At 50.6% G+C, this 18,936-nt stretch overlaps 1 protein-coding gene across 5 annotated transcripts in view; it reads right to left on the bottom strand.

The window, feature by feature from the left end:
- The window catches only part of Afap1l2 (actin filament associated protein 1 like 2), a 102,194-nt gene that overhangs the window by 13,963 nt on the left and 69,295 nt on the right, over positions 1 to 18,936 (bottom strand). For 4 of the 5 annotated variants that reach the window (XM_052763426.1, XM_052763423.1, XM_052763424.1 and 1 more), the window contains 4 exons: positions 13,080 to 13,170; positions 5,767 to 5,972; positions 4,061 to 4,240; positions 1,340 to 1,429 (listed from right to left, as the gene is read on the bottom strand). In XM_052763426.1, the coding sequence (XP_052619386.1) occupies positions 1,340 to 1,429; positions 4,061 to 4,240; positions 5,767 to 5,972; positions 13,080 to 13,170 (567 nt within the window). Of the gene's footprint in view, positions 1 to 1,339; positions 1,430 to 4,060; positions 4,241 to 5,766; positions 5,973 to 9,152; positions 9,237 to 13,079; positions 13,171 to 18,936 lie in introns of all 5 variants that reach the window. The other variant, XM_052763427.1, reaches the window with a different exon arrangement.

The raw sequence follows: 18,936 nt of genomic DNA, 5'->3' as shown, positions 1-18,936 counted from the left end.
CCTTCCTAAGATCCACATTCCACCATCCTCAGAGTACCTCCCCTGACATCCTGTTCGCAAGCGCTCCAAATGGCTGTTGGACCTGATATGACAGTGGCCCATGGCCCGTGGGAAACTGCACCTACAGGGAGGACCCTCGTCCTCACCCAGTGGGAAGGGAGCCCAGACTCATTCCTGTTGGCAGCCAAACAAGGAGTGAGACCCTGAAGACGCGCCTCTTGCTGAGCTGGAGGGGCTTTCCATGTGGCCTTCAGCCTTCCAGAGAATAAAGGGCCTCCCTCTTCCCCTTCTCCTTGTTTAAACGCTCCATGTGCCCTCTGTCTTTCTGCTCTGTCAGTGCTAGAGACTCAAGCTGAGACAGCCATGTCCCTGTGACTGCTGTGTGCTTCCTGCCTGTTGATACTCGGGACTAGAAAGGGTGACCCGCAGGTGACACACTTAGTCCAACTTCCTTGATCCTTAAAACCAAAGCTCCCCAGAGCACTGTGCAAGGCAGCCCTGGAGCCACTGGCTGGAGCCGCATAGGGATGGCTCCACCTGGAGGCTAGGGACTAAGGGTGGGGGTGGGGGTGGGGGATGAGCCTCAGCCTCGCAAAAGAAATCTCCAGCTTAAGAATACAGAGTGATTTGCAACAACCAAGTTGCAAGATCAGTCTAGACTCCATCGACAGAGGACAAAAGAAAATGCATCCTATAAATACAATGGAGTTTTATTCAACCACGAAGAAGAATGAAATCTCATCACTTACAGGAAAAAAAATGAATGCAACTGGAGATTGTCACATGGAGGAAAATAGGTCAGACTCAAAACGACAAATGCTGCATGGGCCCCTGAGTTCTACACAGATACGGAAAATAATTAATGTATGACATACAAATGGCATCGGTACTGTGGGGGGAGGGGAGCCAGGGCGACCAGCGGACGGAGATGTGTGACACACTTGTATAAAAACGTCCTTTGAAACCCATCACTGTGTGCCATGAACTTAGCCCACTCAAGTTTCATATAAAAAAGGAACACAGGGCAGAGTGATTTTTGTTTCAATAATGTTTCCTCCTTAAGCAAGACAAGGTCTATAAGCGTTTCATCCATTTTCCTGCCAAGATCACTTCCTGTTCTTATCCAACAAGCATTGTGTGTTTCTTACTAATTGGGCTGCAAGACAAGAGTGAGGAACAAGACTTTCAATTTGACACTCTGGATTTTCACTAAGAAGACAGAGAACTGGACCTCCCCTCTGGATTTTCACTAAGAAGACAGAGAACTGGACCTCCCCTCTGGATTTTCACTAAGAAGACAGAGAACTGGACCTCCCCTCTGGGCAGGGTGGAACCTTACTTTCTGACAGTTCAAGCGCAGGACATCTGGTGTGTACTGGTTGCCCTCTGAGGCTCCTTCGTAAGGCAGGCCACTCACCTCCTGGATGACCTGGATTGAAGAAGCACTGTGAACAGAGGCCACTGCCCTTGTATGGCCCTGCTGCCCCGCCCTCGTGGCAGGGAACACAGACCCTCCAAGAACAGACACACCTGTGCCCCATCGCAGCCCACAAGTGTTCCGGGGACACAGTTGCCCACTCACACACTCCCTGTAGGAACCCCTAATCTGGGGGGGTGTGCCAGGGGCCTCTGCATCCCTGGACACCATGAGCCCCCTTTCTGCCACCATGAGGGCAGGGGTTCTGTCCTCTTGTGAGTGTCATGAATGGTGAGTGTACACTTGCTGATGCTTCCCTGACTTGCCAGGACTGTGGTCTCCACACCGTTTGGAAGCAGGCTTGGATACTACTTTGATCTGATGTAAACTCTGCACACTTGCTGACCATGGGCCACTAGTCATGGGCCACCTCACCTCTTCTAGAAAGGACCTGTTTAACTGGTATTCGGTGCCTCACCAGTGGTTACACAGGTCAGAGGTGGCCCTGATCTCACTAATCAGCTCTGCACCCCCCTTCTGAGCCCAGGACCACCTAGGGGTAAAAGTATGAGGGAAGACAGGTATGTGTGTGTGTGTGTGTGTGTGTGTGTGTGTGTGTGTGTGTGTGTGTGAATGTGTGTGTGCACACCTATGCACACACACATTCACACACACACACCCATTCCAGAAACCCTTTGGAAGTAGGAAGAGCAGTTTCAAGCGTCCTCTGTTTTTGGTCTTTCCCTACAATCGTTTGTAGAAGTGAGTTTGAAATCAGAGGCAGCAAAGGACTGCAGGAAGCACAGCCCTGGGGAAGAGGAGGCAAGGCATCTCTTCCTTCCCAGCCTGTCCCCAGCTAGGAACACAGAACCATGAAGGATATGCAACATTTCCTAGGAGGAAGGCAGGGCCTGGAATCAGCAGTCACTGCATCTATAACACTAGGGTGCTGTGGGATGGTCTGTATGTCAAATGTGTTGCTGATTGGTCAATGAATAAATCACTGATTGGCCCGTGGCCAGGCAGGAAGTATAGGCGGGACAAGGAGGAGAATAGAGCTGGGAAGTGGAAGGCTGAGTCGGGGAGACACTGCCAGCCGCCATCAGGATAAGGAAGATGTAAAGTACCGGTAAGCCACAAGCCACGTGGCAAGGTATAGATTAATAGAAATGGATTAATTTAAGCTGTAAGAACAGTTAGCAAGAAGCCTGCCACGGCCATACAGTTTGTAACCAATATAAGTCTCTGTGTTTACTTGATCGGGTTTGAGCGGCTTGAGACTGGCGGGTGAGAGAGATTTGCCCTGACTGTGGGCCAGGCAGGAAAACTCTAGCAACACTAGACACTGTAGCTGTGAGGACTCAGTGTGAGGTACTGAATACAGGACAGGCACCTTCATTCCTGTCCTTATTAGCTTAGACCAGAATACATGGAGGTCCTGCCTAGGAGGGAGTTGACCATCCTGCCATGTTGCAGGCATGGGCAGCTTCCTGGAGCCAGGCCATCTCTGCACTCATCTGCATGGAGGACACAGAGCTGGTGTCTTCTGCACAGTCTCTTGTCTTTGAAGCTTCCGGCAAGAGCTGTGGGACCAGGGAGAGAGGGTGAGGGTCTGGGGAAGGATAGGCAGGTCTGAGCAGACAGAGGAACAGTCCTGGGAACCAGACATAGGAACAGTGTGCACACGCATATCCCTGTATAAGCACATGCTCATAACTATGTGTGCATATGTGCAGTGTCTGTGTATGCCAGTATACATGTACGCACATGTGTGAGTGAACTTAGGAGTATGAGGATGGACAGGACTGACAGAAACCAAAAGGGAGAGCTGGGCAAGAGAAAGAGTTCAACCAGCAACTCAGCCCTGGATCCCAAGAACACTGCAGACCCAGACCAGCCCCTTGCATTCTCTGGGCCTCAGCTGGCCAAGGGTCCTGTACTTGGTATACACTGGGTCCAGTGCTGAGCATTCTGCATGTATTAAAAAACCAACTTGCCGGGCGGTGGTGGCGCACGCCTTTAATCCCAGCACTCGGGAGGCAGAGACAGGCGGATCTCCGTGAGTTCGAGGCCAGCCTGGGCTACCAAGTGAGTTCCAGGAAAGGCGCAAAGCTACACAGAGAAACCCTGTCTCGAAAAACCAAAAAAAAAACCAACTTAAGATCACTTCACATGCACACACACACACACACACACACACACACACACACACACACACACACACACACACAAAATGTGCGCGCATGCGCGTGCACCAGGTTTTACTTTCCAGAGTCAAATAATGGCTCAGGAATTCTCCAGATCCTCCAAACTGCACATCTGTCTGTATAGTGGCCCCTCTGTTCTACATGACAGTCTATAACCACCTGAAAATTCTTCAGAAGGGACTGAAGTACCTGTCAGTCCCTCCTAGGATACTGGCTTGGCCAGACATCTCAAAACATTTAGTGGTTTCACAAAAACATCTTGTCAACTGGGCTGCGCTGGCACATGGCTTTAATCCCAGCACTCTGGAAGGTAGAGGCAGGTGGATCTCTATGAGTTTGAGACCAACCTGGTCTGCAGAGCGAGTTCTAGGACAGCCAAGGTCATACAAAACAAAACAAAACAAAAACATGTGGAGGTCTGGTGCACTCCGCTTACCCGAAGCCACTGCTCAGCTTGGTCCTTGCTCTGCAGCCCCAGCACAATCACGTCGGCATTCATCGGCGTGATCTTCAGCTTGTGCTCTTTCTTCCGCACCTGTTTCTCCTTGTGCACAACGCTGCTGCCCAGCAAGTTCACATCCAGCTGAGGGCTGTGATCTTTGGATGATTTGTAACACTGGAAGAAAAAAAGAGGCTACTTTGCTGGGATAGAGGGGTGGATTCTGCAAAGGAGGGGCCCTTGAACACTGAAATGCCCCCCTCTCCTCCATGAGCCTGACCATATCCCCAAGCCATAGGGCTGGATACCCTAAGGCAAGCCTTACCCTCCATCAGACTCTCTCTCTTCTTCAGGCCTCCTTCTCCCCGACTTTGACTAGGGATGTTCCAGGACCTGAATCACCCAAATAGTTCTACATTGCTCTGGCCTTGGAGAAGGGGGCTCCTCAAATACAGCACGCAGCACTTAATGATGTGCTGCTCACTGGTGGGTTACAGCGATACACAATGGCTTCATAAAATCACGTCCCTTAATGACACAGTTGTCCTAGCTTGTGTAAGGACCTGTGGCCCTCACACAGTAATGACATCACCTGAGGACACACTTCTCAGAAGGTGTCACCCCACTAAGTGACATAGGGCTCTCTGTCCCCTGTACACAGAACTCACTTCTCCACAGTGGGACAAGCTACTCTTTCTCTACCTTTCTGCATGTCTTAGCTTCCCCAGCAAAAGACCCATTGGGCATGAAAAGCAAGCTTATGGTCTATCTTGCCAGATAACGGAACTCAAAGGAAGGGACTGTCTATCACCCTTTACCAGAGAAGACATGTTGCCCTTCAATATCTCACTGTAAAATGAAGGTCCTCACAGGATAGCTAGCAAGACCACTCCAAAAAACATCTGGAGTGAGATGGACATACTGTGACCAGAGGGAAGGTGTTCATAAAGACCTCATGAAACTTTAGGTCAGGACACAAAGCTGTCAATTTTGTTCTGTTTTTGAGGTCAAGGCCTACTATGATGCCCAGGCTGGCCTTGAGTTCTGAAACTCAAATAATCTTGCCCTATACTCCGGGGCAGCTGACCAACCACACCTAATTCAAAGCCGTGAATTTTTTATTTAAAATATCAGGAAATGGAACTATTGTCAGAGTCGAGTCTCTGGTTCCTCTGTGAGTTTTGACTTAGAATAGGTGGCACTAAATCTTGTAGTTCTTGGGAGGATTCCAACAGTCTTCAGGTTGCTCAGACCAAAACAGTAGCCAGAACTGGAGCTGGAGCTGGGCTGAGGGAGCCACTGGGTTGGCCACACCATCATATTAGAAGGACCAAGGGACAGAAAAAAAAAAAAAGAAGAAGCAAGGGGACCACTGTGGTGGCAGATGTCTGTAATCTAAGAAAATGATGAGTTCAAGGCCTGCCTGGGTTACATGGTGAGACCCTGCCTCAACCCCCCTCCTAAAAATAAGGTGCAAGGGATAGGATGAGCAACTTTCCTGCTTCAACAGCTTAATCTAAAGCTACTAGATCGTCCTAATGCAGACAAAATACATTCATCTGCACCTGCAAAACTCTGCACACTATCTTAAGTTAGGGAAAGGTTAAACCTCCTGATGTCAAAGGCTCTACCCCCAATGTCATGCCAGGGAACAGCCCCTCCCCCACCCCTCCCCGGCCCCAGTGAAGAAGATGAGGACTGACCAAGAGTCTGGTGTCCCTGATCACACAGAGCTGCTTGGCCCACTGGCCCAGCCACTTCTTGCGCCACAGGAAGGCACAGATGCGGGCATCGCGCATCAGCTCAATGCTGGCCTCAGGCGAAGGCCACTGGTACGGGGCTGCCTTGCCTTTACTGCTCTCCTCTTCATCATAGGACTCGTAGGAGCTGCTCACAGCCTCTCCATCCTCTGCAAGGAAGACCCACCCCATCAGTCAGGGCCCAGCTGGGCAAGAGAATCCACACATAAGCAACACTTCAGAGGGTAGCAGGCAGGAGCAGCTGGAGACCCCAGGCTGCCACCCACCTGGCCCTCCCATCCTTGAAAAACCTCAATGGCTTTCCACCCCCACCCTCTTGAAGAAACTTCTCAGATGCCGACTCAGAACACAGAGCACATTTCCCTGCCCAAACTCTATCTTCATGGATCCATAGACAATCCTTTTGAGATAGAGCTGCCCTGCAGATGAACTGCATGCTTGCCCTATGGGCCTCTGGAGCCAGTGGGGGTTCCAGGTTCCAGGCTGGGTCTAGCTCTGCCCCAGGTCTGGAAGGGGCCTGACTCTTCAGGGGGAAAAAGAAAAGGAAAAGAGGCCACATAAACCATAGCAGGAAATGACATTCTCAGAAGTGGCTGTTTCCCTTGTTTAGGATGTGGTGGCGCACACCTTTAATCTCAGCACTGGGGAAGCAGAGGCAGGTGGATCTCTGTGAGTTCCAGACCATCTTGATCTACATAGTAAGACCTTATCTCCAAAAGAAAAACAATAACAAGAACAATGTGATGAGGCCTGATCAGAGCCCTTAACAAATCTGCCAGTTCCCCAGGCCATGTCCCCTCTTCTCCTCGGACCAGCCCCCAGCTCCTTACCTGGGCTCTATCTTACAGCTTCTCCCACTGCTGGCCAGAGGCCTCTTTTCGTTCTACCTTAAAGAATCCTTCAGCACAGCACAGTACAAACGGCATGATTTGGTGCACACTTCACCTTCTTCCAAGTCTATTTCATATCCCTACTGTCCTGCAAGCATGGTTCTTCTCCAGCCTCATCGCTGTGTTTGAGGCCAATGAAACCATGTGGAATAATCAGTCTACCTCCTACCCATGCATCCATCCATGCATGCGTGCATCCATGCATGCAACCATCCATGCATCCATCATTCCATGCATCCACCCGCCCATCTGTATATCAGTACATTCATCTAGCCATCCTTTAAAAAGTATTATGGGAAAGAAAAGGGGACTCTGGATTACCGTGACACCCCCTAACCAGTGATCTTGATACTCTGCCTGAATCCCCAATGGACAAGGAGCTCAATATTCTCCCATGGCTAGACACTCCCCTCTACTCAGAAAAGCAGCCCCAACTGCTGCTTCCCTGTGCCCTCCACACAGCAGTTCCTGGTCTGTCCCCAAGGCAGACTGAGCAACAACCCCTGCATCCCATGACTCATTTCAAGAGACAAGCTGGGGGGCCCCCGTTTTATCTTCTTAGCGTATTAGTTAAACAGAGTTACAAGTGAATTAGAATATAGGAAAGAGGGATGGGGCTACTGTGTGGTTATTCTAGTCATGGTGCCAAAGAAACATATTTACTTTGTTTCAGTAATTCTAAAAATAACACTTTAAATATTTTCATACCAGTTTTCTTTAAAAGCAGTACGGTACTGCTTATCTTCCTGGCTTACCAAATACATAGAAAACAAAAGGATACCAAGCTCCTAATTCGTACCTGTTCTATCCATTAAATGTTCATAGATGGAAGATCGTGACACTTCCCAGTGGGGACCCTAAGCTCTTGTGTTTCTGTGGTACTGTAAGCTCACACCAGCCTCTCAGAACATAGCCTGGCCACCTGCTGTTTCAAGAGCCATAAAATATGCATACTTTCTGATCCAGTAATCCCAGTCCTGAGAGTTTATCCTGGAGACTAACTTTCAAAAAAAGAAGAGGAGGAGCCAGCAAGATGGCTCACTGGGCAAGGGTGCTTGAGGCCAAGGCTGACATCTGACCTCCTGGCATATGCTGTAGTATGCGCATGCCCCCCACCTCCTGTACTTCACTCTCAAATAAAAAATAATGTAAAAATTTAAAGAAGAGGAAGATTGAGATTGAGCTCTTGCCTAACCTGCACAAGACCCTCAGCTAGATCCCAGCACCAACATAAATAACTAGAGAAGAAGGAACATTACATGTGTTAACGTATCCATTGGTGTGTTACTTAGTAGCGAGCAGCAGGGGGCTGCCTAAGTCAGTATGATTTCATCTACTTGGCAGCATTCATGTACCCACAATCAATTAAAGCCCTGAAAACTGGTCTGCAACTCAGTGAACTCCCTAAGAGGGCAGGCGGGAGGTAGAACTGCAGGTATGCATGCAGATAGACTACCAGGCAACAGAGAACTCGGGGGAGTTGATTTGAGAGGGAGATGGTGGCCAGCGTGCTTGGGTCAGTTGCCTGAGTTGTCAGTACTGTAGCACCTGTCAAAAGGGAATGAGAACGACCCGTGTCACTGCGGTTTTTCCTTCCAGAACAAGAACCAGCCAAGAGAGGCTGCAAAGCTGGGTGTGAATGCTCTGGCTCTGTCCCCAGCACCCAGTGTGGGCATCTGAGACAGTGCTGCATGCTTGGTGGGGAGTTCTGATGGTGTGCGGTTCCCAAAAGCTAGCTAAGACACAACAGCTAATCCTATATCAGGCCTAGCTTGGGAATTGTGAGGGCAAATGTATTACTATTGTGTTTACCCTTAGGAAGGACAATAGGCCCTCATTAATGTTGAATTTTCTTAAAACAGATCTCTGGCGGGGTTGGAGACTTGGCTCAGCGGTTAAGAACACTGACTGTTCTTCCAGAGGACCCAAGTTCAATTCCCTGCACTCACAAGGCAGCTCACAACTGTCTGTAACTATAGTTCCAGGGGACTGGACACCCTTACCCAGGCAAAAACACCAATGCACATAAAAATATATATTAAAAAAGCAAACAAACAGATCCCTGGCTTGCAGGGATGTGGAGTAAGGAGGAATGAAAGGCAGCAGATAATCCTGACCAGGATGCATCTCTTTGTCCTGTGAGAGTCCTCAGGAGCCAAGGACCAATCACTATGAAAGCTACAAGTCTTGTATCCATATTTCCTGGTTCCACGGGTGCAGCTTTATGGAAGGCAGAGTGTCCCACAGGCAGGGCTTCATGGAAGGCAGAGTGTCAACACAGTAATACACTCATTGGGCAGGAAAAGTGTATGACTATGTACATGCAGGACCCGGCCATGGGGACAGGAAGAAGGCAGTGGCCTTCGGGGCATGCACTCATTTCAGAGAAGGTTACAAGCAAGAAACCATTGGCATTCCAACTCTGAGGACAAGCAGTACCCAAGGTGATCGTGGCATAAATGACTCCTTCAGGCCACTGTGCCCATTTGGGGACTCCAGTGGGGAGATATTCTCCATAGTGACCTGCATGATTGATGTTCAACAGCACAGTAGAGAGAGGGGGGAGGAGGGAGGGAGAGAAGGAGGGAGGAGAGGGAGAAAGGATAAAGAGAGAGGCACAGTCAAGCACAGAGACGCAGATGTGGCATGTGGCTGACTAGCATTAGTTCTCAACCTGTGGTTTAAACCTTTTCACAGGGATTGCATAAGACCATCTGCACATCAGATATTTACATTATGATTCATAACAGTAGCAAAACTGCAGTTACGAAGCAGCAACGAAAATAATTGCATGGTTGGGGGTCCCCACACCATGAGGAGCTGTATTAAAAGGTTGCAGTGTTAGGAAGGCTGAGAACCACTGCTCTAGGAGTTACTCACTGCTGTCCGCTCTGAGGTGTGGACTCATCAGGTGAGGCAAAGGATGCCATCTGCTAGCTTTGTTCACATCTAGAGGTGACCACTAGTCCTCACCAGTGACGTGTGGACAGAGTGACATATGTCATGTCTGGGTAGTACTTTTAAGACACAGGCAGGCATTTCCCACTCTTTCTTTACAGAGGAAGCTCTGGCCCTGGAGGGTGACTGAGCCAAACATGAGAGGCACCTGAGTACCCAAATTACACAGGATCAGAAATGTCACACTGCTCAGAGTAGAAACCAATGCCAAGGAGTTACAAATTAGAGCAACTGGTACTCCCCGGCTCGGCACATCAGGATGAAGACCCTGATGTCTTGGGCAGCGATGGCCCTTGGTGTCTCAAGCACGAGCCCTCAGAGCACTCAGTTAGCACTTGTACAGAGAGCAGATCCTGCCTCAGCGGAACAGCGGTGGCACATTGGTGATAGAGCAGGACAGGAGTCCCAACACCCGGCCTTGTCAGGGAAGCCAGTAAGTCCTGTTGGCCAACCAGCTAGAGAAACACCTCTGCTTAGCGCTCCTTCCTGTTTGCTGCGACCAGGTCACCCTGCTCGAGCAGATGTGGGGACAGCAGGCAGGAAGTGAGGGCTGTCTGGCTTGCCACATAGGTAAAGTTCTCTGTCACAAGGATGTCCAACTCCCCAAACTGTCCCCAGAGCTCTTGTCCCCAGGTGGTAGGAGAGACAGGCAATCTTCCCACCACCTGCTTTCCTGGCCCATTCCACCTGGAAAGTTCAAACTGACAGCGAGAAGCCCCAGGCCAGGTGGTAGCCAGCAGGGACGCACGGGTGTGAGGCAGGCAGCGGCAGGCTGGGTGTTTCTGACCACTTGTTTGTGTGGAGGTGAAGTGTCTGCCTGTGTGTTTAGAAGACAGGTCCTGGCTGGCAGGGGCCACACCCAAGAGAGCAGATGGGCTCAGGATACATGGAGGTGCTCACTGGGTGAGTCACTGTTTCTACCGTCAGGGTGCATCCAGACAGCATCACCACACCCTTGGTTGGCTTGGGTCTGAAATCACAGCCTGGCTGTGACTCGCCAGGACCTCACTAGCTCCGTGGGCTGAAGTGAAGCTCATCTGCCCACAATGCCAACCACTTATGATGTCCCCAGTCCCTGCAAGCCTTCACCTCCCACACAGCTCCTGGGACTGGGGGCCACAGGTGAGTGAGAAGAGAGAGAAAAGACCAAGTGTTCTGGGTCCTATCTCATTTTAGTCCTTTTGTTGAAGAAATGTACAAGGCTCTACTTCACCCAAGCTCATTCCCACCGCCAGGCACCCACACTCACCTTTGACCTTTGCAAAGTGCTCTTAGGACTACAAAACACTGTCACAGAGGAAGGAGGAAGGAGGACTTGAGAAGATGCTGATCTTGGTGTAGCTGTCCCTAGCGGCCACTTGTCAAAGACTTGTCCCCAGTGTGGTGTTGCTGAGAGACACTCTCCAGAGTCTTGGAGGGTGGAGAGGTGGCTCAGCAGTTAAGTGCATTTGTCTTTACAGAGGGCCCAGGTTTGGTTCTAGTCACCCACATGGCTCCTCACAATCACTTTAACTCCAGTTCCAGAGGATCTGATGCCCTCCACTGGCCTGCTTGGGCACTAGGCACAAACATGGTGTGTGTGTGTGTGTGTGTGTGTGTGTGTGTGTGTGTGTGTGTGTATACAAAATACCCATACAGATAAAAACAAATTATTTTCTTAATGAGAAAGCTCAAACAGAGGAGTAGAAGCTTCGTGAGAGGTCCTAGCTATTGGAGTATCCTCAAAGGGGTCACAGGATCCCACCCTGCTTTTGCTTGCTGGCTTTGAGGTGAGCAAGTTGCACATGTCCCCCACTGCACACGTCCCCCACCGCTGTCCCCTGACCGGTCTCAAAGCAGCCAAGAGCAGTGTGTCTGCCCCATCTTGAAGAAGAGTCTCCAAACCTTTGGGCCTAATCAAACCTTTCTCCCTTTTAGGTGAATTCTCTCAGGTCTCATGACAGTGACGAGAAGGACAACTGCAAGCTGAGGAGCCTGGCCAAGAAGAGCAGGAGTCTAGCATCCAGCTCAGCGTGCACAGCGGAGTGTTCAGATCCTAAGTTAGGTGGGTCATGAACTGACCTGCAAAGAAGGGCTTGCCGTCCCAGTCAAGGAAAAAGCTAAGTCCTCACCATGGCCAGCAGCCCTTCATATGCCCCTCCCCACTCTCTCCTGACTCGCCTGGCCCTGCCACAGTGGCTTCCTTGTTCGTCAAACACACCAAGGAATCCCCTGACTGAAGGCTTTTCTCTCTGCCCAGAATCCTCTCTGTGCAGTTACGCACCTGGTCTGTCCCCCACAGCTCAGACACCCGCCCAAGGTCATAGTGTCGCACTCACTGCGTCTCTGAAGCAGGCAAAGCCACTCTCGCATTTTCGGCCCTAACAGCCATCCCCAAACAAAATCTCGTGGTGATTTATTGTGTACCCCAATATATTGTGTACTCTAATAAACTTATCTGGGGATCAGAAGACAGAGCCAGCCACTAGATTAGACATAGAGGCCAGGCAGTGGTAGCACACACCCTTAATCCTATCACTCGGGAGGCAGAGATCTGTCTAGATATCTGTGAGTTCAAGGCCACACTGGGAACAGAGCCAGGCAGTGGTGGCACACACCTTTAATCCCAGCACTTGAGATCTCATGCCTTTGCTTGGGAAGGACACACGCCTTTAATCCCAGGAAGTGACATGGCTGGGTGGAGAATGGTATATAAGGGTGAGGAGACAGGAACTGAGCAGCAGTTCAACTGAGACCCTCAGGTGAGGACTCAGAGGCCTTCAATCTGATGATTAGTGGAAACAGGATCGGCTGAGGAGTTGGCGAGGTGAGGTTGGCTGTGGCTTGTTCTGTTTCTCTGATCCTTCAGCTTTCACCCCAATACCTGGCTCCGGGTTTTTGTTTGTCTGTTTGTTTGTTTTTGTTTTTGTTTTTTTGTGTTTTTATTAACAAGACTGGTTAGCAATTCGTGTTACAAAATCTGAGTTACTTGTGGCCTGTGCTCTCCTTTGAACACGCTTGTTCTTGCCCTCCTAGTGCGAGCATAGTAACTGAATCTAGAGAAAGAGCACGAGTGCTTCCCTCAGACTCAGCCTGACCTCCACATCTATCACTGCCCAGGGCCACAGGCCCCTTGGCCAGCACACCTCTCTTACACCACATCTCTGTGCTGAGTAAATAGCCAGGTAGGAGTCTGGAACCCCGTAGATACAGGAAGCTGCTCCTGCGAGCATCCCCAGTCTTTCCTCACAGGCAGGTGGGGGCTAGACACTTCACACAGACCAAAGACTGAGCGTTGTATGGCCAGTTCTCAACCGAGGCCATTTCCTGTGTCATGTCACTTTGTCTGCCTGTCACCAGATGATGAATCAGCACCAGCCCCTGGGTTATAGCAGTTAGACCCCTCTGGCCCCAGCCCCTGGGACATACCATTGACGGAGGTGTCATATGGCTCTGCCTCTTCATAGTAGCCTTCAGGAGACTCAATCTTTGGAACAGTGAGCTGCTTCCGCTCTGGAATCTGTAGCACAAACAGACAAAGCCAGCAGCTTCAGATGGGGCACCCTGGGAGCAACCACAGTGACGCTTTCATGAGGGGAGACAGAAGTAAAATATGCCTGCCTAGACTCTCAGCAAGTTGGCCGGGGAGCAGGAACTCTGCCCTGGGGGACGGGATGGCCTCTAAGCCTTGTTTGCCTCCTCTCTAAGGAAGAACCCTAGCCGGGCAATTTTTGGGGTACACGAGCCAAAGTGTGAGAGACTTGGGCTGGAAAGATGGCTCAGAGGTTAGGAGTGCTTGCTGCAGAGTCATGGGAAGCAGAGCTGGGTCCTAGGCCCATATGACAAGGTGGGCGTCCTGCATGCAAATGGCCGCAACTCCAGCTCGAAGAAATCTGACACCCTTTTCTGACCTCTGCATGTGTGCATTCTCTGTCTCTGTCACACACACACACACACACACACACACACACACACACACACACACACACATACACACACACACGGGGCAGGTAATTAAATATGAGAGAATGTTTTCACAGGGCCCGGCCCACATGAAACACAGGAGGTAACTATAATTGTTGAGGGGCCTCTACAACCCCAGGATCTGCAGTCTGTGTGGAAAGGACAATGGGTATGCCCAAAGCAGCCGCCCCCCATGACTATCACGATGTCAGCTGAGGCAGGCCTACATAATCCCGGGTCTAATACCTGTCCCGACCCCACTGTGCTTGGCTTCGTATCAGCGGTGCTAGAGCAGGCATGAGGCAGGCAGGCTCCGCCCTACCCTTCTCCTTCCACAGCCACACAGGAAGGAGCAGGGTCATGAGGTCATAGCCTACTGACAGCAGATACTGTGTCCACTGGCAGAGGTGGCTTCTGAGAAGTGACCTGCTCCTGGGCTCTCTCCCTCCTGAGGCCTTGCACGCAGTAGGTAGGCACTCAGAAGCTGCCAGAGCTGATCCTTGGCTTGCTGCCAGCACCTGGTACAAAATCTCTGTTTTGTCATCTGCTCGGCCAGCAGCCTGAGGAAGGGCAGCCTATGAGACCAACTATGACTCCAAGTGCTGCCTCCCAGGGTCTGAGGGGAAGAGCCTCCCCGGACAGTCTTGGGGCTTGAACATCTTAAACTGGCTGCCTCCCTGTGAGGAAGAAGGTCCTGTCTGGAGGGACACTCCAGGCACCCGAAATTTGGCCCTGGGTCAGGGAGGGACTTGTCGGAACTGAACAAGTGGGAGAACAGAACCTCTGTCACAGGGTTTGCACTCATCAACACAGGGTCTGTGACTCGGGGAGGCCACTTGTTTAGGGTAGCACACCACGCAGGTTTCTTAGATTCTCCCCAAAGTAAAATCTACTGTAGACGGATCATTAGAGATGGCGTAGGACTGTGTGGTGAACACCAACAGTGGATGTTGGTTTGTCTGGGCTGTAGTACAAAAAGAAGCACAAATGTCTGTCACCTGGAGTCACGGAGGATTAAACTGTGCTGGGCAGGATTAAGTGTCCAGTGTTTGTTTTTACTAGCCCTCCCCCCAAAATACAAAAACATCAATGTCCCATGAGACAGTGACATCATCAGAGGTCAAAGGACAGAGAGCCTCATATTCCGGGGCAAAGGAGAAAAGACCACTGTGTTAAGGACCATCAATAAGATGTGAAGATTGACTGTGATAGAGAGTTTTATATCAACTTGGTGGAAACAAACAAGCATTATCTCAGAGGAGGGAGGCTCAATTGAGAAAATGCCTCCATAAGATCTAGCTGTAGGGTATTTTCTTAATCAGTGATTGATGGGGGAGGGCCCAGCCCATTGTGGGTGGTTCTGTGTCTGGACTGGTGGTCCTGGATTCTGTAAGAAAACAAGCTGAGCAAGCCATGGGAAGCAAGCCAGTAGGCAGCATCAGATCCTGTGTCCAGGTTCCTGCCCTGTTTGAGTGCCTGCCCTGACTCTCCAGTGATGAACAGTGATGTGGAAATGTAAGCCAAATAAACCCTTTCCTCCCTAACTTGCTTTTTGGTTGTGGTGTTTCTTTACAGCAATAGAACCCTAATGAAGGGAGTGGTCATTAACTGAGGATGCAGAAGACATTTGATTTCAATGCTGAAATAATCAGCCATCAGAAAAGACAAGGAAGAACCCTCCCTGAGCTGCAGAATTTACCAAGATCCACATTTCTGCTTGTTCTCCAAAGAGCCAGCTAGCACATATTTTAGGGAACTGTTGCCTCTTGGGGACTTTTATCTTAGATGGTTGCAGCATGGAGAAATCCAGACTGTACATGCTAAAGAAATGTAGCCAGTGCGAGGAAATGGTACTAAACAAAGCAGGTTGCTGGTGGGTGGACCAAAGGGCTGAGGTCGCTTGTGTACCAGTCCCTAAGATGGAACATAAGATCCAAAGATGAAGAGTAACCCAGATGACCTGGGGCACCCATGCATCCTTCCCTGGGGAGCACACTATGGAAAGTTCTGGGGCCACAGTAAGTGGGTAGACCCCTTCCCACACTGACCATGGAAATGCCATCAGGGGTGTCAGCTTCTTTCCCCATCAGAAAGCTCCCTTGAGATCAGTGCTAATGTCATGGTTAAGAGGGGGGTGGGGCAGGGACGGTGAGCTTGCCAAGATGGTAACTTGTGGCCAGCAAACATCTGTTTCTCTTACGATGACCACAGCACCTGGCTGTGCAGACCACAGCCTGGAAAGACTTCAGCTGAGTCATGGTCCACACCCACGAGTTCGCTCCAGACCCCTGGCTGCCCTTCACTGCTGGCAGGACCTGGTCTCCTCTGATTCTGTGGGGACTGAAGTGAGGACCGAGCCACTAGGGAAAAGTCAGGGTTCAGGGTTGACATGCATCCCAAGCTCAGGACAGAGACCACCATCCTGGTCCAGACAGGTATTGCAAACCCAGCATTTGGGTGAAGGTTTTCTGTAGCACTGTGATATTCTGGAGTCAGGAGAGGGAAGGGGGAATCTCCGACTGAGGAGGTTCTCCAGGCTCAGGCCCTGGGGTGGAACTGCCATGTATTCTGCCTGGGAGGCCTGGGTGGTGACTCTAGTGTCTCCTCCTCCTGACTCACCTGACCCTGCTCCTCTGGAAACACTGGACTAAGATTTTCACTGCTTCAGGCAGAGTGAGCAGGAAGGCTTAGGGGCACAAGTATGATCATCACATGTGTGTGGGCAGGAAAGAGAGGGCCTGGGTAGTAGAGACCACCCCTTCCTCATGCCACATCCGGAAGCACTGGAGGGTGCCTAGGACAAAATTTGGAAGGCCTTGGACACTCCATACCCTTCCATCAAAGAATGTCAATCTGGTAGGGGGAGGGGCTTGCACCATAAGGTCAGCGGGTGTTGTTAGAACTTTCTGCAGGCCTGGAGCCTGTCCACAGGACTATCACCACACCTCAGAAGAGCCTTTGAGACTGAGCTATTCCTGGGTAGTGACATTTTCTCCAGCACCAACGTTCTCTCAGACGTGGCCCTCTTCCCACACTGAAGTTCTGCCACAGACAGCACAGGGAGTGTCTCTGGAGAGGACAGTGTCTACCTTGTCCTTTCCCCACCCTTCAACTCACACAAAGACCCTTCAGGTCTTTACACTGGAGAATGGCATGGATCCCAGGGGCTTCCAGATTCACTCTGACTGGGGTCTTTAGAACTATGACCAAAGGCCAAAGCCAGGCTCTCTACACTGTGTTTATAAAACACAGATTTACAGAATACTCCGCCTGGTGAATACACCTTCCCTCCAGGTGCTGACCCAGAAGTACCTGGAATGACAGGTGGCATTTCTGATCAGCTAAGTCATAGTGAGCGATGCCTGGGTGCCCCAGAAAACTTACCAGGTGATCTCTACTCCCCAGGCCCTCTCTTTCCTGCCCACACACATGTGATGATCATACTTGTGCCCCTAAGCCTTCCTGCTCACTCTGCCTGAAGCAGTGAAAATCTTAGTCCAGTGTTTCCAGAGGAGCAGGGTCAGGTGAGTCAGGAGGAGGAGACACAGGAGTCATTACCACCCAGGCCTCCCAGGCAGGATACATGGCAGTTCCACCCCAGGGCCTGAGCCTGGAGAACCTCCTCAGTCAGAGATTCCTCTTCCCTCTCCTGACTCCAGAATATCAGAACCACTCACAACTGGATAGGAGAGCTTCAGGAAGGTGTCTCTCCCAGACCCCCAAAGCACTGGGGTGAGAGTGGAGTAGGGGGAAGCTGGAAGGAACACAGCCCTTCACTTTGCTACAGATCCAGCAAGAAGCCTGTGTTCAGATCCTTCCTCTGCTTCCCTGATGTTGGCCTGGGCTAGGACTCTCAATACTCTGAGATGGTGGCAGAGTCACCTGTCCCTTGATGGGCAGTGAGGGAACAGATTTGCATGGAGTAGGGTGGAAGTTCAAGAAGAGACCGTCAACAGCATCACTGGGACCCCAGAGGTGAAGATTGGCCTTCCAATAGTCATGCTCCTGACATGGAGAATCCTACCAGCTGTCACTCAGCTCAGAGGACTTCAAGCATGGGACATTGACCCAGGTTCTCGAGAACCACCTCTATGCTCCGTGTGGTGGAGCTGTGTATCCCAGCTTGAAGGATCCTGCTGTCCTTAGAAAGCCTTGAACTGGAGGCTGGTTCAGAGCCATTCTGGGCCTTAGACTTCTTGAGCCTCACAGATCAGGTGATGGCCTACTTGCCCAGAGCTCAGTGACCATGGAATACTGACCCAGGACCCCTGCTTCCTAGACAACCCCTAGACATGGCCTTGGGTCTTTTCTACAAAGCCTCTTTCTCGGGAAAAGAATCTGGGATCAAATCCTGACTGTCACTTCTAGACTATGAGATAATGGGCTTTTCCGGCATTGTCCTGGCTGGATGTTTTAAAAGTCAACTTGACACAAGCTAGAGTTGTCTGAAAAAAGGGAACAACAATTGAGAAAGTGCATTTATAAGATTGGCCCATAGTCATGCATATGGGGCATTTTCTTGATTAGTGATTGATGTGGGAGGGCCCAGGCCACTGTGGGCAGTGCCCACCCCTGGGCAGGTGGTCCTAGATGATGTAGGAAAGCACACTGAACAAATTAAGGGAAGCAAGCCAGAAGCAAGACTGTCCATGGCTTCTGCTTCAGCCCCTGCCTCGAGCTTCCTGCTTCAAGTTGCTGCCCTGACTTTCCGCAGTGACGGGCCTGGAACTGGAGCTGCAATAAACCTTTCCCTCTCCAAGTCACTTCTGACCACAGTGTTTATCACAGCAACAGAAACCTAATGTAGCCCAACATGTAAGTACTATGACTCCTCCCTCCGAATCCTGGCTTAATGTGGTGCCCACAGTACTGGTGACTTACAGACTTAGCCTAGTGAGCCGGACCATCTGGTCAGACCGATGCCAACATCACTGTCACTTAAACACTGAGGAACAAAGGGTTGGAGACTTGAAAGAACTTGCTCATGGTCAAAGAGCTAGTGCTGGCCAAACCGAGATTTGAACACACACCCACTCATCACTCAACCACTCTCCATCCAAATATCCATCCACCTACCCACCACCCATCTATCTATCCAGCTATCCATCCACCCATCTACATAACTACCTATTCAACCATCTACCCATCTATGTATCTACCATTCTACACCCCTACCTATCCTTATCCACCAATCCATCCACCCAGTCAACTTCACCTACCTACCTATCCACCCAATCACCATCAACCTACTTACCTATCCACCCAGTCACCCTCAACCTACCTACCTATCCACCCATCCATCCACCCATCCAAGTGTGCAACC

Source organism: Peromyscus californicus, unplaced genomic scaffold, assembly GCF_007827085.1.
Source record: "Peromyscus californicus insignis strain IS unplaced genomic scaffold, ASM782708v3 Scaffold_4__1_contigs__length_199733344, whole genome shotgun sequence".
NCBI lineage: Eukaryota > Metazoa > Chordata > Mammalia > Rodentia > Cricetidae > Peromyscus > Peromyscus californicus.
The sequence above is the reverse complement of the archived record's forward strand: the minus strand, read 5'-3'. Positions and strand labels throughout refer to the sequence as shown.